General features: G+C 35.0%; 1 protein-coding gene across 1 annotated transcript in view; it reads right to left on the reverse strand.

Moving 5' to 3' along the window:
• NBEA (neurobeachin) overlaps positions 1–25,514 on the reverse strand; it is a 516,495-nt gene that overhangs the window by 201,830 nt on the left and 289,151 nt on the right. The window contains exon 41 of the mRNA XM_009998372.1: positions 758–882. Within this exon, the coding sequence (XP_009996674.1) occupies positions 758–882 (125 nt within the window). The remainder of the gene's footprint in view (positions 1–757; positions 883–25,514) is intronic.

Here is a 25,514-nt window from a genome sequence, read left to right on the forward strand (position 1 = left end):
CTATGCCTAACCTTGATTGAATCCCTGCTATTTGCCTCAACAACCTGTGAAGTTGGTGAAATATGTAGGTCACACAGTTAGCTCCGTATCTACTGTATTCAGAACTTCTGGTGACAGCAGCAGTCACTAAACATATGAAACTTTTAGATTATATAAGGGAATTTGCAAGCACTTTCCTCCTTCCTCTTAGATTCCAGCTACCTCTCCATGAAAATCAATCATCATCTAATCTTCAGGTTCCTGAAGCTTCTATGTAGTCACTTCACTATTCAAATCACAAGCATCCTTTAAATAATTATTTTTAATAAGTTCTTATGTATTTCATGATTTGCAGGAAAAATAGTTTGGCTGACATCACACATACCAGGATAAAACTTCAGGTCTTTTTAAAAATCAGTTGATTTCTCATTCATGAAAGGTCTCCAATGGAACTATTACAGCATATTAGTTTGATGGCCTAACAGTTTTGTTTTGTCACTCCAGAGAGACTAGTTCACTTCAACCAGCATCTCAAACTCAGCATCTAGGAATGCTAGAGAGGTATAACGTGAATCCCTTGGGGATAAGAGAATTTAACAGCCTGCAAGCTCAAGTCTTCTGGTTCATTAAAGTATTAAGGATTGAAAATAATTACTTTCCTAAGAACATGTTGTCCTAGGAATTTTCAGCACCGTGCTTAGACAAGAAGGCACACATGGATTCATGGGCACAAAGCAAAAGATCACGAGACATATTTTTAAGCAGAGTTAATACTGACCATATTCCACAGCAGCTTTTAGAAGAGCATCAGAATGAGTAGACCCAAAAGCATTGCGAACAAATCGCCTCCGCCGGCGCAGATCATCTTCCCAGTAATCCAAGCGCCAGAAGTCATGCAGTTGGCTACGAAATAAGGAACACACACATCAGCACCTTCCACAGCTTGAAATGTATTTACATACATTATGGTATAACTTCACTAGTGCTTTTCTATTTCTGGAATGCAACCTTATAAAAACAAATACTACTAAAACTTATATTTATTATATTTATATTCTATAAAACAATATTCTAACATTTCTTTACATGCATTTACTATAAACCTCAGCACTGCCTGTCTCAAAATGTTCTGCCTGCTGCTAAAAACATTAATCACACTGAGCCCATTAACAAATGCAGCATCAAATTACAAGTATTAATGGCACAGCTTGCTTTCTTTTACAGTGTTTTTAACAAGGCTTGTAAATCATAGAGTGGACCTCAGTGCAAATAGTTTGCAATTTAATGACTAAGGTCCCTTAGCAGACTGAATTTAGAAGTATAAAATATTGCCCACTTGAATTTTGTGGAACTATGATTAAACTAATGTGCTGAAATATTCATTGAAATGATTCCCCACTGCCCCTAGCAACCTGAGAAAATTGCAATTTTATTCATTATTAATAACACTGAATTAGAGCAGAAAAAAAATTTTACCATGTGGTAATTGTCTTGGTAAATTATTATTCCAGCACTAACAGAGTACCAGGATGATTTTATAGCTTCCAGCTAATACAAGCCATTAACAACCATGGCCTTCTTTGCCTTACATTTCCTTTTTACATCCAAAACCAATATTAAAGCTTCATAGAATGATATAAGCTAAATGTTAGCCTATATTCAAATAAAAATATACACATATATAATCCTACCTAAAGAAATGAGCAGCTCTACTCTCAGACAACTTCCTGACCTTTTCAAGACAAACATCTCCCAAATCAGTTTTATAAGTATACTATGGGATATTTGGGCAAAGCTGTGTTTTAAACCAACATTTAAAAACTTTTTGGATCACTATCAAATACCCCAAATGTTTCTGGATGCATCCTTATCATCAGACTCCTAACTGAACACACTACACACTGAAAATGATACTACAGATCATGACCTTGCAGACCATAACTAGGGAACCACTGCATTAAACCAGTCATTTTCAATCTACCTGCAAACTCCTGGAGATGCATGGGCAATAGGCAGAGAAAAAAAATAATTTAAAAAAGAAAAAAAAAAAAAGGTTTTCAACTCATGAGTATGGGCTACATTTCTGCTGGATTTTCCTAGGTGTTAGCTCACACACTGTTTCCTATACTGCTTTCACTTTGAGAAGCTATGCAATGGTAACCATTTCCAGAGTAAATTAGAAATACGCTAATGTAGAGTAGATCTTTTCATTTTTTATAGTCCACTTAACTACTTTTTTTCATGCATGCGTGAGCTCTTGTCCAACTTTGCTAACTGCTGTCATGAGACCTGGAGGTTCTGGAGAGCAGAGCACCAAGGGGGGTGCGTGTAGCTGTATACTTGCAAATTTTCAGAAGCAGTACACCATCATTTTTAGTCAATGGGATTTTTTTGCATTCTGAATGAAATTTCCACTATGTACTCCAGTCTACAGGAAGGTCCTCACTGCTGTCTTGCAGAAAAGGCATTTTATTTATCTACAGGCAGTGAGAAGGAAACTTCAGGAGTTCAATGGGAGATGCCTCCTCACAGCAGTTCAGAGCATCTTGAGTAAAGGTGAGGCAGTGACTGAGATCTGACAGAGAGAAGATGCAGCGTTAATGGCCTGACCTGCATGGTATGAGACAGAAATAGCTTGCTATCTTGAGTGCAATTATCTTTTGTTAAGTAAAATAGCCTACACTGGTTTTGTACTATGATACACTTTTTGCTCATAGATGTCGCGTTAACTTGAAGTATCAGTCTGTCATTTCTCCTCCTACACTCTGAGCACTGAATAATTTTATTGTGGTTGCTAAATCCCCTTGACCCTTATGTGATATGAATGCAAAAATGGGCAGACAACTGCCCCATGTTTAAAAGACAAAACTTAAAGACTCCTTGCTCAAGACTAGTCTTAATTCTAGTTGTAAAATTATATCAAAGATAATTCCAAAGCCTGTTAATCATAGTGATTTTGCTGAAAAGAAAGAAACTTTCTATTTTTACTTCTATCTAAGAGTAAGTCATGATGAAACAGATGTTAAAATACTAACTGTTAAGTTGATTAGAATGGCATTATTATGCAGGAATTAAATTTTTTTTTATGAAATTAAGATATATTTATACACTAAAAATATATTTTTTCTGATAATTCATTAATCCATTAATCTAATAGTCCATTTATTTCATTAATCAATCTGAAGAATACTGTATATTACCAGCAGAAAGTAAACCAGATTTTAAAGTCACTATTTTAATGAACTGGTAAGTAAAATGTGATGAAATTGCCCAAGGATAAAGTCTATTTTGGGGATCCAAAAAAGGGTTACAAGTTCATCAGGGATTGAAGGTTGATACACATAATAAAGGTGCATTTTTTAAAAAATTTTTATTTTTAAATTATAGAACACAAACCTTATTTGTAATCACAATATGGCTTTTTAAAACACGAAGACTTCTGAATCTTAACCAGTTACTCTCAGTTTACCCTTGACTCTTCGAGTTAAATAGCAAATAAGGCATTTTCTCCAATCCTATTGTTAGCAAGAAAGCAGGTGCCTGAAAAGCCAAGTTTCATCACTTTCACTACAGACAGATACATTTGTGGGATGTTTCTATAAAGTTATATTATTACATTTTTTATTAGATTGAAGACACTAGGAAGTAGAATACTGTGGCTACAAGCTCCAGCCTAACACAAAGAATTTTCCTGCTTTAAAAGTCCAGAGCTATGGACTGAATCAGTATTAAGTTGTCTAGCTTCTAGATTACAGTACTTTAGAAATACTTGCATTCTAATCCTGTGGAGATTATTCAGGCTTTAAGATTTTTCAGGAATTTAGGTACCTGTTACGTAGCTCTTAATGACGGCTGTAAATAAGGAACTACACTTTCTAACTGGCACAAGTCAGCCCTAGAAGAGAGCATGCCTGCAAATTGTCCACATCTCTTTCTGCTACAATCCTTTTTTCCTAGAAGTGACTTGACTAAATCAAGTCATTTCAGTAAATTATTACTGCAATAAGTACAATATTTCAATAAACTTTACTTTTTAAAAATAATGTACATTATTAATAATCCTTATTTCCACAGCCAACTAGATTACATGTAATTTCTCATTCCCTCATATCTTACAATAATTAAGTGACATTTTGAATCAGATTTGTTTGAATGAAAAAGTGCATATTAAGCATACTGTAATGAATTTCTTTTTAAGAACTGAAAGTTTATGGCATCATTCATGCCATACTCTTACATACTTCAAAAAAGAAATATATGCATATAATTTTAACTGAAGAGTTATTTGAAGTGCACCCTGAAGCACATGACCTAATGAAGTTCACACCATGAGTTTAACTGTCAAGGTAATTTCCTTACAAACTGTAAAATAATCCAATTTAAAACTTCATCATCCTTACCACAGTGAGGGCTGGTATGAAACTGGTGATATTATAAGGTTATTGACAATGAAAAATTTTATTTTGAGTGTTGTGCATGTTGCAAACTTGATCCCAAATTTCAGATGTGCAATACTTCACAGTTTACACAGACACAGACGTACATGTTTTATTGGAACAAGTCCTATTTTACTTATTGAAAGATTTTGAAAGGAATTGAAAGATTACAAATTCTATTTCACTGTCATCACTGGTGCTTACTTAGGAGCTTGCTGTGTACATTCTCCTACTTTAAAAAGTATTTTGTCCTGTTAAAGGCCTGCACTGAATGGAAAGGTAAAGTGGTTTTATGCTACCCCAGATAGCCAATGTGGACTTCAATAAGTTAGAGCAAACAGCTTTGAAGTCTCCCAAGGGAAGGTTGCTTTAAAACTCAGAACTGCCCAGAATTCTGTATAATATTCTCTGCTGCCATACCAAACACACCTTCTGTATATTTGGGGACAAAGATTATTGAGGTGTAAAGTATTTCAGATAGCCCAATCTGTTACCCTCTTAGAGGAGAAATGGTGTAGCTCTCTGCCACCAAAACAATTGAGAGGAATATCACGCCAGCCTGAACAGCAAAGTTGTCCCTGCTTTTTCACAATATCCCTAAGGTTTCAAATTTTTAAAGACAACTTTTGAAAACATTTTCTAATTACTACCTTCAGCCACATATCCAAAGAAATATTTGGGAAGGGTTTTTTTTTCTTTTATTTATGAATATTAGCTGTCCTGAACAGCAAACCTTTGTCCACCCTATGGGCAGGCAGTGTCCAGGACACCAGCTCCACAGCTGCAAAAGCCAGTCCCTGTTCAAATACAAATGCAGTTTGCTGTATGTCACCTACAGCTACAGCAACTAGAGGCAAATGCAAACAGAAGAGAGTAGCAGTGCACATGTCCATAAAAGATCCTCAGACTGCAGCTCAAAGGATGGGCTGCCAGATGGAAGAGATTAAGTTCGAATATGTTAATGAAGAAGAAAAAGCCTGCAGGCATGGGGGAAGGGGACAAAGTTGCTTGGAAAAAGAGGTGGGTCATAGGACTGGAAGGATGTCAGACAATCCACAGTCTTTGTAATACTGGGAAATGGAATAGAAAAGACAAGGAAGTGATGGTCTGTAATTTAAAAAATTAGTTCTGGTTGGTTTTCTGTAACATAGTTTAAAAAGCAAAAACAGTTATTTTCACAGAGTGGAATTCTGACTATGTTTTGAGAAATGAGAAAAAATATATATTGAAAAGATTAAATATTTACTAAGGTAAAATGAAGAATATAAAATTTGTAACATTAAAAAAAATAAGAAAAAAGAAAACTTGAAATACAAACCATACAAATTATGAATTATGAAATATATATTAGAAATCTATTTGCCAGAAGATCTAAGTAGTAAACGTTTTCTGTAACCATGAAAGAACAAATCCTGTTACGAAGTGGTCTAGCAACACACACAAATATTGTATTAGAGTGAAGGTTTCTCTGACTGTGCTCAAAACAGAAACAGCAAATGCTGGTTTTATCAAGATGGTGAGACAGGTATTCAAAAATCACATTCCACCTTATGTTGGCTAAGAGAAAACACAGCCTTTTTGTACATGGACAGATCAAATATCAGAAGTCTTAATAAACATGGCTAGTATAGTTACTCTACATGAAAAAAGATTTTCCTAGTTACAAAAATCACAAAGGTCCATTATATTTTTCCAAAGAGCATGCTAGAGAATACCAGAAATAAAACCAGAGATACTGAAAATGGAATAATACTAAAGAAATACCAGTAATATTAAAAACTGGAAATACCAACACAGGGAATAAAGACATCAATCAACCTGAAAAACATTTAATGTAATGAAAGCTAAAATAGATAGTAAAAATATTAAAAATCTGAGTTAAAAAAAATCATTAGGTATTTTTACAAACACAAATGTGTATTTTTTTCTCCTAAGTACCCATGCACAAGAATTGTTAATGTGAAACATCAGAAAACTATTTGGCAGAATTTCAGAGAAGGGGAAAAGTCTCAGAAAAAGAGCCTTTAAGCAGAAGGATGCTAAACACCCAGGGAAATTTATTTAATATTTAATCTTTGAAAATTTATTTTTTTAATGAAAACTATATTGACTCAATTCTTGTGCGAGAAGTTTCCTACTGTAATTTTTTAAGGAAGGGGGGCAGATGTGTCCTAGGGAAGTCACATGGATAATACATGGATTGCTGGAAGTTTAGGTTATCAGTAAAATTTGAGGATGTTATGTCCACAAACAGGTGAGGTGACATAGCAGCAGAAGGACACACCATTAAGAAGAACATAAGAAGCTGGTGGAGAGGGCAATGGCAATAAATATTGGGGCATGGTGATGAAAGTGAGTTTGTGACAGTGGGCACAGAAGGGATGCCTAGGCTGTTAGTTAAGGATAGCTCTTCCTGGGGGATGGCTGGATGATCAGTGACCACTGGGGTTTTCTCCACTTTATTGTGTATTTTTCATCAGTGTGGAAAACCAGCATGGATAGAAATGAGAGACAAAGCAAAGGAGCTCCCTGAAACTTTGAGTAGTTACTGCCCTAGTCGCTAACAGCTGGAGGAGGTGGTGTGGGGAGCACAGCAGTCCAGCTAGATGACTTATCTTCCAGCAGCATGGCTGGAAGGCATGCCAGCACTGCTGCATTCAGGAGTGTCATGAGAGATAAGAGGTATTTTTGTACCTCCTGTGTAGGGCTGCCAAAATGTGAAAAATTAAAATGAGAAAAGACACGAGACAGGAATGATTGGTAAAATTTGAGTTGAAATGCAAAGTCAGAGCCCTAAAAATGAAAAGGGACTTGATGGAAAAGTATAGAGTTAGGTAGCCAGGAACTGAAAGAGAAAAGTAATAGGCTCTAACCAAGAGATAAAATGTATTGGAATAAGTTTACTGGAGCAAGAGTGAAACAGAAAGACAAATTCAAAGGTTTCTTCCAGCAATATTTTCCATGATACTGGGAAATGAGAAACCATAAAGACAGCAGATTGGGAGGCAAAGAAACTGAAAAGCGTAGATGAAAGGTCTGAAATGTAATCATTGATTAGTGAAGAAAAAGCAACATTGAGCTGGAAAAAATGGAGAAGTTTTAAGTTTGCAAGGAACAGATATGTGACAACAAAACTAACAACTATGGAAACTAGTGGAAGAGAAATAACTGTGGAAGTGGACGGGAAGAGAAAGTCACGCAAATAATTATGGATGGATAACTAGATAAATACTGGCTTGTCAAGAATATCTGTTGATAATCTAATATTTTGAGACTTGTGAATTTGAGCTACTTTTATTTAAGGCAGTGAACTTCAGAAACCTGTGACATTTAGGGCTGATCTGTGGGGTTCCATGATTACTTTCATAGAATCATAGAATGGTTTGAGTTGGAAGGGACCCTAAAGATCACCTAGTTCCAATGCCACCTGCATGGGCAGGGACACTTCCCACTAGATCAGGCTGCTCAGAGCCCATCAAATGTGGTATTGAACACTTCCATGCCTTCCATGACTTCCCTGGGCAACAGAAAAAGTAGAAAATGGTTGCTTTTAAGACAATTGATAATACATGCAGCACAAATTACCAGTAATTACCATTACTAGCTAACTCACAGGTTTCCCTCTGGAGACTGGAGAATGGTAGACATTTTTAAAACAGAAAATAAAAAATGTTGACATTGTTTACACTTGTGAAGGATGAATGCAATTCATAAACCTGCAAACTTTTACAGTGATTGGCATTTGTGTGTTGTAGTTTCGCAAGGTTCAGGTGGAGGGGAAGCTTTTTCATTTGGACTTTGAAATAAGGATGAATTAGAGCACAGAGGAACTCCAGGTAACAGCAAATACCACCACTGATCATCAGAAAAGCAGCAGATGAGTCACCTTTGAAAAGCAGAAACAAAACTGTCAAGACAGTTTCTTTCCTATGATCATGTTACTAAATGGTCTTGCATTAATAATGAAGGACAAAGCCAGGAGGAACAGAGAATTGGCTACAAATGAAAAGAGAGCAAAAACCACCAGAAGATGACTAAGGATTAAAGATCCATCAAATTCCTGGAGAATAATTTTCTAATAATTGCATAGCATCCTTGTCAGAAAAGACTGGAGTGATTTATGTGGCTTTTATTATCTTCTTAAGGTCCTGGAAAAAGGATGTGTTTCATACACACACTTAAGGAAAACATTCTACTCCTCAAACTTCTATGACTGAATTTCAGTGAAAAAATTGAGGACACTGAAGTTCAAAAGATGAAAAATAGAAAGGGAAAGCTGAAAACAGAAATCTCTCCAGATGTTTTAATCTTCAGTTAGATGAGACATCAGAATAGGAGACTAATGACAGTAGATGTGAAAGGGAGATTGTGGCCATAGAGATGCTCCTTTTAACTATGGTAGTACCTGAAACTTCTAAGGCAGTTAGTTCCCAGATTATATTGTATGGTCAGATAACTTGCCTCTGAAGATCATAAAAAATTACATAAAATGCAGACAATTTGTAAAGGGAATGGGGATTTCAATGTATTACATAGAGTCTGAAGGAACAAACCGATAACAGACACACACACATAGAAGGGCTAACAATTATCCTGATTGGTTAGCTTTTTTTCATTAAGTTCAGATCCCAGAATGAGCTGTTCACTTTGGAATGTCTGCTATAATATTAAACAGTAGTAAGCCTACACCAAGAAGCAGTAGTTTTAGGGAAATAAGACTATTTATCAAACTGATTTAACATAAAACATAAAGTTAGCGCAACATAACTTTGACAATGCATACAGCTATATTGGAAAAAAAACATGTAATGAAAAATGTCACATATTTCTTAAAAATTTGCAATGGAAATGAGAGTAACTCAAATGTCTACAAAGTAAAACTAAAACAAAGTAAATATTTTTATTTATCAAACTGATTTAATATAAAACATAAAGTTAGCGCAACATAACTTTGGCAAATCTATCAAAAAACTAATGTGAAATAGTAGGGCACTACATGTAGTACTGCTAAATGAAAAACCATGATTTCCTCAAGTTTTATACTTGGTTTGTTTTAGTTAATCCAATGACATTGAATGAACAACTGATGCAATGTAAAAAGTGAATGCATAAATTGTCAGTGCTTGACTCACCAGAATCTCAATGGCTTTCTATAGTAACAAAATATCAGTAACAGCAGAATGCAAGTGCACCACATTCTAGAAATAATAAATTGTAACACTAAATGCAATAATGCAATTGAAATACTAAATGCAATAAATTATTAGGTTACTAAAGTTAAGACATATGCTAATACAATCTTTGAAGAAAAGGAAAATAAAGTGGTTGGAAAAATGTTCTGTGGTTTAACTTAGATTACTTGTTTGGAACCTTTCTACTATTTCAGAATGTGTTGTCATTGTTCCAAACAAAGAAAAAACAAACCCCTCAAAACCCAAAAAACACTTTTTAAACTTTTGAATAAAGGAAAGCTTGGGTAAAATTCACGTTTTAAAAGTGTATTGAAAGCACACACACTATTTTAGGACATTTTTATTTTTAATGCATTTTTCGTTATGTCTTGCCATCTCAGAACACACAGTAAGATATTAGAAGGGGGAAACAGCACCGTTACAACACAGGAAGTTCCAGCTCAACATGAGGAAAAATTTACTGGGAAGGTGATGGAGCTGTCACAGTTTGACTCAGGTCCGACAACAATGCTCTCGATCCCCCCTCCCCCCAACCCAGGTAGGGAAGGAGAGAGAGAAAAAGAGAGAGACTTGGCTGGATTGAAAACTAAACTACATGTCTTCTGTGATCTCTGACCTTCCTCTGAGCTTACGTAGATATATGGAATGGAATATCTTTGGCCAATTTTGCTGTCCATCTAACTCAGCGTCCTATGGGGGGGGGGTCACAGATCTCCCCATAGTGTCTGAGCTGGCAGAGTGCAGGTGCAGCCTTGAAGCCTCAGTAGTTAGAAAAACATTCCACTGTCTTATCAGCCTAGCAGAACACACTGTTGCTAGCTACAAGAAAGCTTACTGAAGGAAAAAAAAAATCAGTAAAAAGAAAAATTGGCTTTATCCTGGCTCAAACCAGGACAGGAGCCCTGGAACAGGCTGCCCAGAGAGCTTGTGGAGTCTCCTCTGAGGACTTTCTAGACCTATCTAGACATGTTCCTGTGTGATGTGCCCTAGGTGTTCCTGCTACAGCAGGGGGATTGGACTTGATGATCTTCAGAGGTCCCTTCCTACCCCTGTGATTCTACTATGACACCACAGTATAACAAACTCCGAGATGGAAAGAATGATGTATGGAGGTTGCCTCTCTCTTTCTTAACTGGAAAGAGACAGAATGACTTAGACAAGAAGCATAATTGTACATGGCTAAAATTAAGTAAAATGTATACATGCTAAGTCTACAACTTTTCTTATTAAAAATGTAGAAATATCTACAAGTTCCACTGAGACAAAAATGGAACTGCTTAGCAAATTGTCCTCCAATTTCAAGAAAAAAAAGCCTATTTATTTTATGTTTTAACTACTGTTATAACATCACATCAGAAGCAGATACCACAACATCAGGTTATGTACTCTTGCTGTGAAGAAATACAAGAAAATAAAATTTCAAAATGAAAAATTTTGAAGGTTTTTATTAATTAAAAAGAGGAAAAAATATCAGACATTTTCACAGCAACTTATACTATCAGAATTTTTCACCAAAAGACTTAGCCAAAATACTGTTTTCTGATTACTTTAAAATTATTTTTTTTTTTAAATAAAAATTCCCACTGTTTGTACAAGTATTCCACCTGCTGGTAGCAATATTATTTTGCTTCTTAAGCAGCTTGTGTATCAAATTAAAAGAATAATCAAAGTGGGCACTCTCATAAAATAGTACAACTTTTTGGCAAAATTATCTGGAAAGTATTTTGCCATTTTAAAGCTATAAACCATAAGTAATCAGGTAAGTATATGAGAAAATAACTTATCTCTATCTTAACAAAGTAAAGCACTCATTTAATAAACTAAATGAAAAATGGTTTAGGATAACTATTAATTTTGCACAAAGATGCTGGTTTTTGAACAAGGTTAACTTCAACAGGTAAGGTTCTTATGGCACTACCTAACATATTTATAGAATTAAAGTTTTTATTTTATTTTTTAATTAAGTATTCAATGTAGTTAATCTCCTGGAGCTTCAAACTTCAAATACTTTTTCAGCAACAATTCTGTGGACAGCACTTGTCTGATAATAGAGCTCACTACATTTGTTCAGTTTTTCAGCCGAGAATACCAACGTGCACTTCTGTCAGAAGCGTGGCAACTCAGTTCTGACATGGGAAGGTGAACAATTGGTTACAGAAAAAAAACACATAAACTGGTGTTAAGACCAATGGAAAGTAAAAGAACTCTCTCTTGTAGTTATGCTTTGCCTTCAGTATAGCATTTTAGTCTGATTCCCTTGCACAGAAATTAATTAAAAAAACCTCAAAACCCAGCTCTCCCAAACCAACTCTTGTCCTGTTGGGGCAAAAAACTGTTGTTATTTTTTTTTTTTTTAGTGTTTTTAGTGTTTGCTTGGTTCAGTTCCAGAATTGAAAAGGCAAGATGGAGGGAATGATTTATTCAAATCTCACAGACACTCTCCTCCTTTGCCTTCTGCATGGATAGTATCTTATCTGCTTATGTAAATGATTGGATATTTTGCTCCTGAGTGAAATGAACACAAATAGGTTCTTCCATTACCTTTTCCAAAAAGAAAAAGAATCCATCTGCTCTTTGAATACTAAATAGCAATAACACCACTGCATTAAGAACTCAGATAAGCAAAGTTGGACGTTGGGGTCCCACTTAAGGTTGATGTAAATGTCATCTCCATACTGTCCACATCAGCACATTACAGAATTTCTGAGATTTTGCAGCTGTTAGGATGAAACAGGCACCTTTTATAAGAAAACCAATTTACTCTTTGTTTCAAGATTGATATCTATTACATTAAATACATAGAATCATAGAATGTCTTGGTTTGGAAGTGACCTCTAGAGGTCATCTAGTCCAACCCCCTACAGTAAGCAGGGACATCTCACACAAATTGCTAAGCCCCATAAAGACTGACCTGGAATGTCTTCAGGGATGGGGCCTCCAACACCTCTCTAGGCAACCTGTTCCCATGCTTTACCACCGTCACAGAAAATAACTTTTTCCTAATGTCCAACCTAAATCTACCCTTCTCTTCCTTGAAACCATTACACCTTGTCCAATTGTTACATGCCTATCATTACAAAGCTAGAGACAACAGGGTCCTACCATCCTCCCCCCAAAAAATCTAGTTTTTTGTGATTTACCTGAAATTCCAGAAGAGTCAAACACTAGCAAGCAGTTGCTTCAGTTAGGGTTAATGTGCTTGAACAACTGAAAAAATAATCCTGTTTTTTCAAAGTAGGCATCCAAAGAAAGCAAGCAAGCTTATGGAAGCTCTTGAAAGCTCTGGTGCCTCATTGTCTTACTTAAAGGCCAAATATTAAAGGCTCAGACTTGTAAGTAGGGATAAGATACGTGACTGCTGCTGAGGATGCTGCCCCAACTGTATGCTCCATTCCAGATTCACAGATTGAGGTGTCTGAATTTCTTGTGAAAGAACTATTGAAGAAGCTAATGAGCATAGAAACTACAGTCCAGTTTCAAAGCAAACCAGCAATGACGTGTCAAAAAATCCAGAGCTGGACTTCTAACATAGATAGCAGAATTGATGCAGACAGCTAGGACTCCTTATCTCATTAATTACTCCTATTGTGATTGTTGCGACTCCTGTCACAGCTAAAAGCCTAGAGCATCCAGAAATAGAACTTTTGTCTCTCACAACTTTTAATTAGAATAAAGAAAACATGTTTTATATGAATATTTAAAAATGGTTTTTCTAAAACTAAGACATACACTGTTCTTTTTTGTTAAATACTATTTCTTAAAAGCCCATAATGAATTACTGTTTCAAACCTTTACAAATTATCCAACCTGCAACTGTTTCAAGACAGCTAACTTATAAAGCTGGCATTGAGATGAAATAATTAATTTTTTTGAGGCCTACTAATGAACAGCAACAGTAACTGAAAACTAATAAGTAAATAATAAAGTTTTACCTAGGCAGTTAATTTCCATCATGCAGAGCTGTTTATTAAAATGCAAGTCTCATAAAATGCTATTTTAACATAATCATTATTTTTGCAAAATGCTGTTTCAAGTTTGGTAATTGGGAATCTTTTAATTCAAAATTTATATAAGTCTGAAGGGTCACACTTTCTGCAAGTTGTTTGGGACATACTTTTTTTTCTCCTGAGTATCATCTGGAATACAGCATAAGTTAAGACAAAGCACACATCTAGCTTTAACCCACATCTAGCTTTAACCCTAATATTGTTCTTAAGAATTGAAACCATGACATGCAGCTCCAATTAGTGGATATGTCTTGACTGGTGTATAAACAGTTATTCCTATCCACAAATGCAACTTACATTGATTAAATAAACATTTGCCAAGCGGCATAGCCATGAGTACTATGGAATTTTTAATAGAGATTGTGTTTACAATACTATTAAATAAATGCTGAAGAAATCTTATTTTTCAATATTTTTTTTGTTCCTGGGAATTTTTGTAAGAGCTAAGAAACCAGCTTGGCAAGTAAATCAAAACTGTTCTATTTATATTTTATTTCTGACAGTCAAGACGTTCTTTAGAAGTATAGAAACAGGCTTCTATAAAGCATCCCAAAATATATCAGCATGACCTAATAATTTATTTTTGGCTCTGCAAAACTCATGGGAGAAGAAGCAGACATCATGTTAAAAAAAACCCAACAAAACAAACAAAAACAAAAAAACCCCAAAAAACAACCCACCCCAAAACAAAGAATTAAAATGTCCTTGTTCTCTGTCTTGAAAAAAAAAAAATTTTTGTGGGTTTTAGAAAAAAAGGCAGCATAGGCTTTAAAGAATTTTTGTACACCAAGTATTTGACAATCCATTATTCTGGATATACTTTTAAAGTTTTCCTTCCTTTTAGCTACCTAATCTGTTGCATAATTCTGTGTGACAGTCATGAGGCACAGCTGATTTTTCCTTCGGAGCACATGTGTGACATGACCACATGTATCTTTGGCATTTTCCATAGACTTTCGTTGTTCAGTTGATACTGTTTAATATTATTTCCTATAGTATATGCTTTACAAATATAATGTAGAATGTATACTTGGCTATATTTGGCTGTATTTTCTTACTTAAATGAATACTAGAGTTTGAGAAAAATCAGTAGCACTAGTTTAATATTCTACACAAACCCCCACAACTTTTCTTTGTAGAGTCACAATCCTCAGCCTTTCTAATTAAGCTGATTTCATCCTTTACATGTTCATTGCAGGTTTGGGGTGTTTTTGTTGGTTTTTTTTTAAGACTTTATTGACATAGTTTGCATGGAAGATGAGAAAGAAGAACAGAAGTTCAAACCCATCTATTATTATGCCAGAAATAAAAGCTTTATGACTGGATCAGTACTGAAACAGACAACTGATGGGGGAAGAAGGAACGATATATCTGGGAATGAAGGATGTGCTGCTCTCCCATCAGAGCATGAATAGCCAAGTTTCCTGATCCAAGAAAACAAAAATAAAAAACTTCATATGACTGTGAAATACAAGCTCTGAGTTAAGAAGATACAATAATCTAGGAATAGTTCAAAACTGGGAGAAAGTGAGACACAATGGAGCTAGACTCAGTCTGTACCTGGGTTCAAAGGCAATTTGGTGATGTCATTTCTTGGCTTACTTTCTCTGAGTTGTGAATATGGATAATCCAGAATATTTTCTGCCAAAGCTCCTTGTGACACAGGCCTTGGCAAAGAGTTGCTCTTGCAGTACTGAGAAGTCATATGTGTCTTGGAGCAGGTGATGACAGCCTCAGAGGTTCTCCAATTTCTAATGACTAACTTGGCTCCCTTCTTCACCAACTTAATTGTTTTGGAACCTCTTGCTTCATTTGGCTGCTCCAGATCTCCTCCATGAATCTCAAGAGAAATTATGTTTGAAGGTGTTGCAACGTTCACTAAACACCTTATTCCTGGAAGCTGCTTTTTCTACAGGGATCAAATTGCCTATAACCTGGTAGAATTTGTTTTAGTTTCTTGCAATCTAGAAGGCACAGTTTGATTATTGGGAAGATAACACAAGCATTAACAGTTGTAATTTACTGGAAGATTAAGGTTGTCAAATTATGCCACATGAGAGCTGAGCTGAGGCCCTTTTATCTAACTTAAGATGTCAACATTATTGACATTCAACCAATCAACCCAGCCTCATTTCATAGGTGATGGAGAGAACTGATTGCACCTTGGGAAAATTTGGGTGATAGGAATCCTGCTGTTCTTGTCTCAAGTAACAAAGGTCTCAACAGTAGAGAAAGTAAAAACCTGGGGTTTTCACAAAAGAATCTGGCATCTAAGACTTGCATTGAATTGTCAAGGGAAGGATCAGGTCAGAGAATTCACATGAATGAGCAAAATCCAAGAGGCAGGATAGAGAAAAAGAGAAAGATAGGCTGAATGGATCCTGTTAAATGAGAGAATTGGAGAAAGTGGTTGATTAACATGCCAGTCTTATATTACGACAAGTAAAAGTTACACAAAAATGTCTTTTCACCATCTGATTGACTTGTTAAAGGAATTCCTGAAATATAAAATACAAAAAAAATCACAGAAACCACTTCCTCTGTGAAAATGAAAAAAATTTCCAAGTTCCTCTTTTGAAGAATGGATTTAGGATTTTTTGCTATAAAATAGCAATAGAGAATCAGAGAGACAGTATTCAAAATCCCCAGATTAGCACTGTAAATTTCCTACTGGAAACACAATTATTTTGAACTGATACAAAATAATGAACATAAAATTACATACATTCAGGAAAGAAAAACTAATTCAAGCAATTGAGAAAAAAAGAAAAGCTGATAGTCTCAAAAATCAGATTATGTTATTAGAGCAATTGAGAGAGACTAGTAGTAGCCATTATGAAAACCAGAATGGTCTTTATTATGCTTAATATGATGTTAAAATATCAACATTATTTTGGAGAATCTGAATCTGTGGTTTAGTATATGCATATTTTAAAGGAAAAAATATAATTTATGACCAATTCTAAAAGGAATTGAGTTTGACTATAAGCCTATGAGAAATCCCACTGAAGTCAATAACATATTCAAAATGAGACATGTTTCATGACATATTCCACCAACATTTGAGGAAATTCTTTAAGCTACTGGTAGAATATAAATGTATTTTTTTTATACTACAGATTGAACAATGATAGGTAAAGATATATAGAAATTGTTATTCATTACAAACAAATAAGACTTTAATTGAGCTTATTTTGTTAGCTTTTTTTTTCTGTTTTCTAAAGCAGTTATTTTTAAGAAGCAAACAACCAAACCAAAAAGCCAAAAAAGTCAAAAGCTTCCTACATGCCTAGGAAGAAATAAGTTGAATTGACATGAGTGTGAAAAGTTGCTAAATCACTCTGAAATATTATTAATCTTTCATAAAGAAAATTAATGTAGATTCTATTCTCATGTCATGCTTTATGGGACTTTTCATTAAATAAATAACAATAATATAGTTCTAGAATAGCTTTTGTCTATTATCTCATGCTTTATTTAAGCAACCAAAGCAACATGGGACCAGGTGGGTGAATATATATGTCAGCCCTGTACTCTGTATTGCTCAAAAGCTGTGCCATTTTTTTTTTTTCCTAATGTTTAACTGAACTAGCATAAGGGTACTTGTCCTATTAGTAGCAGATGAAATTTCTTTCCTCTGCATTGTTTTCCAGACAGATGTATATATAGGTGAAGACCTTCTGTGAGTCTTTTTTTTTTCCCAAACCATCATACTTATATTGTCTTTGACTTGAAGCATCCTTGTCTTTATGTAGATGTTCTGTAATCTGCAGTTAGTGATGTGGTCCCAAATTGCACATACCAATCAAAGCATGATATATGTAATGGATCTACTATTGTTTTACTAGCAATATCATCTTACTGTCCTTTAAATAGCAGTATCCATAGAGTAGTAAAGCTGAATTATGAACCAAGAAGCCAGTTGCTCTTTCTATTTTCACACTGAATCTGTCAAAATTGACTTGTGTGCTTTTGAGACAACCCCCCCCCAACAAATGTGTTCTTGTTCACAGTCAAAAAGCATTCTGTTTTTATATATATATAATACTTCCATTACTTGGCCTCAGGGAAATGACACTGTGCCATGATATCTACATACAGTGCTATGAAAATACTCTTGCTTTACCCTCCGCCACACTTAAAACACCGTGTTAAGAATTAATTCATGATACCAGCAATATTATCTTCCAAACAGGCAGTATAACTCAACAGATAGATTAAAAAAAAAACACACCACTGATGATGACTGCAGTGTGGAAATGACTGTAGTGATTTGGTGACTAGGGAGAAGGCAGCATGATTTAGAATTTTACAGTCTTGATGCTGTCTGACCAGCCTTTGGTCAGCAGCAGGACTGTCAGTCCTTGCACAATGAAGACCCCTTTGCTGATAACTCATAAATATCTACTCAGCCTTCAGCATGCTTAATGTGGTAGAAAAGAAACATACTAAACATCTCACACTCAAGGAAACACAAAGTTCAGAACTGACTCTCAGTAATATACTGTTCTCACACACTAATTTGCTGAAGGTTTATTATTCACCAGTTAATAGTCACAAAGTGCATAGACTCAAGTCATGTCTTTCCCTTAGGTTCTACTCTGCTGTCACGAAAATGGCTGACAGTATGGAACCATTTAGTGTCTGTCTTTAGAGTAGATAGGTTGATAAGAAACACTGAGAACTCAGTAAGAGTAGAAGTAGAATATAGGAAACATTATGGAGAATTGTTGGATAAACTGGTAATACCTCATTTATTTATAATACTCAGTGTTTTTACTACAAATGTTTATTTTAAAAGTTTATTTTAGTGAGTATCTCCAAAACCTTCATTTGCTTGCAGCAGGCCTTTGAAATTGAGCAGGAGGAAAGCAATCAGGTTAGAGCATCGTTCTCTGATATTAAATGCTTTTCTGGCATAAGTGAGATATACGTTCTTGGAAAAAATCTGTGTTCTACTTCTGCTCTGTAGGACAATGTTGTCAGCATACCAAAGTAAAATGAGCATAATACAGTTATAATGCTCCAGTGATCCTGGAGCAGCAGCAGACCCAGTACTAGGACAATACGGTAACTTTAAGAAAGATGAAGAAGAATCTCTCCCTTCTTTGTGAGGTCTCCAATCCCCAGATTAATTTGTTGCCCAAGAGTTACTATATGTCATTCAGTGCTCAAGCTAGGAGTAGCATCATGGTGTGTGTCCCCACCCCCCCCTCTGCAATTTTCAAATTAGTTTCAAAGCAAATTATTTTTAATTTGTACATGACACATTAAAAAAACCCCAACAGTCACTCAGCACAGTGAAATACACATATGCTCTAACTTCACCTACACACAAAGGCACCAGATGCAATTCACTATATAGCATTATGTCTGCAGTCTTCTAGCAGAGATACTCTTAGAGCCTGCGACAGCAAACCAATATTATTTTTTTTCCCTCTTTGTAAACAAAGAGTTTCTCTCTCAAACATAAGCACCAATAATAATTTGTGCTTAGACTGTTCCAGCTGATTCTATCTGAAATTAAATACAATTATACATGAAAACGATTATGGCCACAACATGCTTCTCCCATAAATCATCAGAATTTTGTGGAATGGAACACTGTCAGCCTTTCCTGATGATGTTATCTCATTTTACACTAGTAAAACATTAATTGGAATGGGGAAACAAAAGGACTACAACCATTTGGCTTAGGCCCAGGCTCACCTCTTACCACATTGGTCCAATTCACAATCCAAGTCTTATTTTTCCCTTCTTGAAAATATTGAGTCAGTGTTAATGTGTGGATTTGGTTGAGGAGGCTTTAGTAATTTCTGGTTAAATTCCTAATGGCAATAAAGCTACAACCTGGCACATTGCAGATGGGGGAGGGTGGGTGGTGAACGAGAGAGAAGCAAGTACATGCGTATGTCATTCTCTTCTCTCTGGCTATTACACAAAGTAAAAATAGCTCCAGCTGGAAGGATTAACAGGTACCTACCCCAGAATAAGCAACAGACTGCTAGGGGAACCTCTGGGAAGGTGGACAAGGCCATTTAAGCTATCTCCAGCTAAAGAACAGAGCCACAACTGAGAGGAACGTGATAGTGATTTTTAATATTATGAACGGCATCAAGATGGTGAACAGGCAACAAGGACTCACTATTTCTCCTAAGAAAAGATGTAGGGTGAACATACAGTTACCAAGTAACAAGTTTAAAGCAAGTAAAAGTGCACTTTGTGTGAATTTCTCACACAATATACTCAAGATGTGGAACTCAATGTTATGCCATATTGTGGACAGCAGAATTTTACATGAGATCTTAAAGGGATTAGACATTTCCTTTCATAGAGTGGAAAAAAAAAAACACACCAAAAGTTATTAAACTCAAGGATATCACCTCTGGCTCAGGAAGTCCCTAAGCTACAATTTGCTGAAAGCTAGGAGGACATGCTGGGGGAGTATCACGATATAGTCACCTCAGGAAATACTACATTCCTGTCTCAGCCTCCTCTGCTGGAAGCCAACAGATCTTGGAGTAGCGGACTTGTAATCCAATTCCTGTAGTTTGCTGTTATGTCATTTTCCAGTGTTCCCCAGTGCCATCAAAGTAGCCCCATGTCAACTCTGCTTCAGCCAATTAACTTTCAGGTTAACAGCAGCATTAGGTAATTCATCCCATTGCTCAGCTAACAAGCATAGGACAGTGTGTTCTCAGAAGGAGGACCTAGGCTCTGTAATTCCTCTTTAGAAGAATGGAGATTTGGCCCAAACCTTTGAAGCTTGTCATACAAAAGACAAAACATACTTACACATACTGTGAAATTAATGTCTTGAAACATAAGCTAAATTCTAGTATAGAAAACCTCTAAATTTATAAGCTTTTAGTTTTTTAAAATGTCATCTGATACATTCACTGCCAGGTCACAAAGAGTAAATATTTGAATAAGGGGACTGATTTATAATTTTAACATGTATTCTTTTAGAGTAAATGCAGTAAATAAAACTGTAACTGTTAATTAGTGGGAATTAATATAAATGTGAAAAAAATTAACCAAGCTTCATCATTCTGCTAATACAGAAATCACCCAACCTGCACTTCAACTGATGAAATACAGAATCTGCAATGTATTTTATATATTATTTTTAATGAACAATACATTTTGTTGCAATTTTTAAAAACAGGGATATTAATAAAACCTCAAGACAGTCGTGTAAGACAGTACTACTTTTATTATATGTATTGTTTAAGATAATTTATGAAAGGAATGTCTTAAACAACCAAATTTTGAAAAATAAAAAAAAAGAGACTTCCATAGTTTGTAACTGAAAACAGTGAAACTAAAAGAAACTAAAAGAAAAAAATCAGTATGCTTAGGGCAACAGTTGATCCATTGAAAAAACTACCACTTTATCTGTTCTCTTTTCCTTTGCAAAATCCAATAAACTGCCATTATATTCCTTTTAAATGGTTCCATTACAAGGATTCTATAACAACAGACTAATCTCTTGATAATTATAATAAATGTCTGTAATCAAAGCAGGAACCATTTAAAATAAGGAGAAAGGCTGTTTTCCATCAAACTCATTGTAGTTCCGTGACCTTTGGAGCATTAAGCTACATCATACGCTGCCACCTCTAACTGCAACACAGCTTTCCTACCAATCTTGCTCAAATAAAAATAAAAAGGATGAGAGATCAATGGCAATATGGATTGGCACATGGTTAGAGTTCTTACTTTCCAGCTCTGAGCCTTGTAGAACATAAAAAGCTCAATTCACAAGATTCCAAAGGCTCAAAGCTGGCAGGATTCAGCCAGCAGCTCTTTGGCAGGCTTTGATACGGAGCGCTTCCTTCCCTTCAGCAGGGAATGGGGGAAGGAGCAAACCAGTATTTTAGAAAGTCCTGCTATGGCAGTGTGAGCTGTATATCACTCCTAATGCTTAAGAAAGTATTACTTTTCAGAAAGACAGAACATTTTATCACAAAATTCGATACTGTATTCACGTGAACAAACAACCATTTCCAGGGATCATTTAAGAAATTGAAGGCTGATAAAGTTACGGGAAATGACTATATATGATCAGAATGGCTTTCATCTGCATTTTGTTAGACCCAGCATTGATTTCACTTTTCAGCTGTGAACAGCAAGAGGCCAGCTGTGGCCAAGGGAGAGAGCAAGCAATGAACCAGGGTCACAATAGAGGCTGAGTTGTCAGAAAATTTAACACTTCTAATGACTAAATCTCAGCAAAAAATCTTCAAGTTACAAGCATTTGAAAATTATATCCAGCGGGTCCCACAAACTGTCAGAGAATGGAAGATTTAATTTATGGCAAAGTAAAACCTTTGAACTCTAGTTATGTGAATAAACAGCATTATAAGGGGAAAACAAACAAAGCAAGGAAAATATAAAATACGTTGCCTTCGAGGCAGAAACAACTACATTTTACTTTGTATTCCCAGATGTGTTAAAGGGAAATTTATGACAGCATACTGAAAAGCAAGATTCCCATTGTGAAACCCTTCACATTTATTTAACTAAGCGCAATCATTGAAAATGACCTTTATCCAAACCCTTCACAGCTGTCTTAAAATGATCTAAAACTATTGCCAGATTTTCTTTAACTAACATTACTTAACAAAAAGTCATTACCCCAGGGCCATATTGCACTACTGGCAAGTAAACACAAATCCATTTTCAACAACATGCTACAAAGTTCTAATGAAATATTGATAGAAAATTGAAAACTCCCCATTTAAAAGGTGCCAAACAATACAGATCATCATAGGTTTCTGTTCTAGCAATAAATACCATTTCCCTATTTTTGTTAACATATTTGTCACCTATTAGACATATATGCAAACAGAAAAATGGCTAATACGTAAAAACCCCTTACATTTAAAATTGTTATTAAATGAAGTGTCAAAATTATTATAAATGAAGCTGTTCTAGCAGCATAATGTGAAAAGATATCCTAATCTGTTCTCAAAAGACAGCACATACAGAGTGAACATTACTCTATAAAATTAAAGGGCTACCGACAATAAATTCATAAGGCAGTTTTTATTGCAGTTTACTAATAATTTACCAGTGCATTTATAATGTTTGATTCCAAGACATAAGAAGGACTGTGTCAAAACCACAAACACCTTAATCTTTCTCCTTTTTCTACACAAACACTAACAGAAAGATTAAAAGACTGTTGCTACTGCTGGCCTCCTGCAGAGGTCTAGGTCGACTGACAGGGGCTAGGGGAAAAAAAAAAATAATCATACTTGTGGATTCAGAACAGAACTGTTCAGTTTTTAAAATAATAGTATAGAGCCACAGCTAAAGCGGATGCATACTGTGGGGAGAAGGGAATGGACTTTATTAAGGGGCTGGTTAGTTCAGTAAATCATGGCTTTCAGATAAAGATGATTATGGTGGTTCCTTGGTGTGAGAAGGAGAAGGGTACAGGAGGTTCATTTCACCACCAAGTAATTATGCTGACCCAGAGTGTTACCATTTATCATGGCTGAAAGATGACACTCACTGTTAGCCAAGGGAAACTGCTAGTCAAATGCTTCCATCTAGATCAATACACACCACATTTTTCTACAGCCAGAAGTAATTATACAACAGCAAACTTCACAATCAATACCCAGTCGAGCCAACTTATATTCTACTGTGCAGACAGGAAGGTATGGCATTGTCAACTGTCACTGAAAATTTACTCAGATTAAAGGGTTTACCCTCACCCTTAAAAAAGATTTTGCTATCTATTTTCTGAGTAAAAGCAAACATCCTCTTTTCTCTATTATTAAAACCAATGAGCAACCATGCAATGTTTCAGGACACATTGTAACCTGCAACTGAAACTGATGTTCTTGTTATCATTTCATAAAGTGTCACTTAACACAAAATAAAGAAGAAAATCAGTCCATTAAAGTAAAATCAATCTTCCTAACCACTGAAAGCTAAAATAGTTTCTGGAGCATTAATTTCTAAAAGCTAAGACCTGACCTTTGTGAACTCCAGAGATCAGAAAAGAGAGAAACATATATATACCTGAAGTATTAAATCAATGTCATTTTCAGTATTAAACATAAATTCATGTTTGTTTACACAGAGGTGCACACATACCATTACCAGCAAGCCAGCTAGTAGACAAATGTAGGCTTTAAGAGTTTAAGTTTTATTTCAAAATATATCTAAATGTCAGTTTTGACAACTGCTTTCAAAAAGGCAGAGCTTAGTCTAATAAACCAATCTAACACATCAAGAAAGGTTAGAGGGCATAAAAAAATCGCTACTAGAGTATAAAAAAAATTTGACATCCAATTTTCAAGCTGATTTATCAGTGGAAAGCTAAAATTGATAGTTTGCCATTACTGGGTAGCTAGCTGTCTAAGAAAGCTGTTACAAAGCCTTTCATTTTGATTTAGCCACACGGATCAATACAAACCTATACTGTTTCAATTTTACAAATATTGATTTTCTGATATAACCTCTGTGGGAGAACATTCATCACCTGCCATACTAAAAAATATTGAAATTTATTTTGTAAACTTTCATTTTCCACAAAATACAGCGTTCTACTGAGTGAAGTGAAATCTGTTTTTCCAGGTAATAGCTAATCACTGTTAAAATGATATTTTTGAGCAATATATTTTTGCATTTTCATTTTAGAGTCTGAGTTACACTGTTAATCCTTTAACTGGATTAAGACCAAGAAAGACCATTAAAGTTCCCTTTGTTTTTTATCAAGTATCTTGTGATTTTTTTCAGTTTTAAAGAATTGGACAAAATGGAATTTCAAGTGAAAATTTTCAGTTACATTAAGTTGCTCCCCAAACCAAGAACTACTTAATGCTTCAGGGAGGAGAATTTTTTTTTCCAGATATCAAAGAAAAACAAATTCCTAAAGTAGAGACAACTTTATGAACAACAATTTTATGAAACAAAAAACTTTATCCAATATTTACACCACATTATTTACACAGCACATTAAATTTTATCCAACTTAGACTTTTCTAATCTGCTTTTTGTGATATCTAAGAGCTCTGTTGTTCCTCAGCATTCTAAACATTTTTATATGATATTTTTCTCAAATATATTGATTTTTATGACAGCACATTAAAACTGACAAAAATACTGAAATAATATTTAACAATGTGATTTTGCAAGGCAATTTTTAATTTTACAGTTTTTTCTGTTTCTAAACTATTTAATCTATTATTCCATTTAAAAAAAAAAAAAAAAAAAAGAAAAATTATGTACAGGTTTGAACTAATGAGTTTTTTTACCCCCTTCTTTCCCAGTGCCAAAAAAACCCTTTGTGAGCTGCCTGAACAGGGAGTGAAGCATTTCTAGGTGCCACATTACTGTTGACTATCCAGCCAGGGCACCAACACAGAAAAGACAGTTAACAGGTTTTAGGAGGAAATACACCCTGGAGAAAAGTGTAAAAAAATTTTCTCAGCACCATAGAAGAAATACATGAGGAAACTCATAATCCCATGTTGGAAGTACATAGTCCAGGGATGAGATTCAAGCAACATCCAAGTGTTTAGATTAGTAAGTGCACACTTAGAACTTGTGCTGGTAACACAATGCCATTCATATTAGGGATTGCTAAATAGGACTGTGAAAAATTCCTCAATTATTAAACAAAACACTAAGTAAGTGAAAATACTGGAATAAAAGTAACATTTTAATAATGGAAATAATAGAATAAATTCTAAACTTCCTTGTAAATGTAATGTTATGAAACCATGTTAAAATTTCTTTGTAGATTTAGGGCTCAATACGGATAATCTGACTATTTATAGAATATAGTATGTTGTTTCTAGCATTTGGATACTAAAATAATCTTCCTATGTGCACCTGAAATAAAATAATACCAACATCAAAATACCTGAATTTGAAGG

Source organism: Chaetura pelagica, unplaced genomic scaffold (genome assembly GCF_000747805.2).
Source record: "Chaetura pelagica isolate M959 unplaced genomic scaffold, ChaPel_1.0 scaffold105, whole genome shotgun sequence".
NCBI lineage: Eukaryota > Metazoa > Chordata > Aves > Apodiformes > Apodidae > Chaetura > Chaetura pelagica.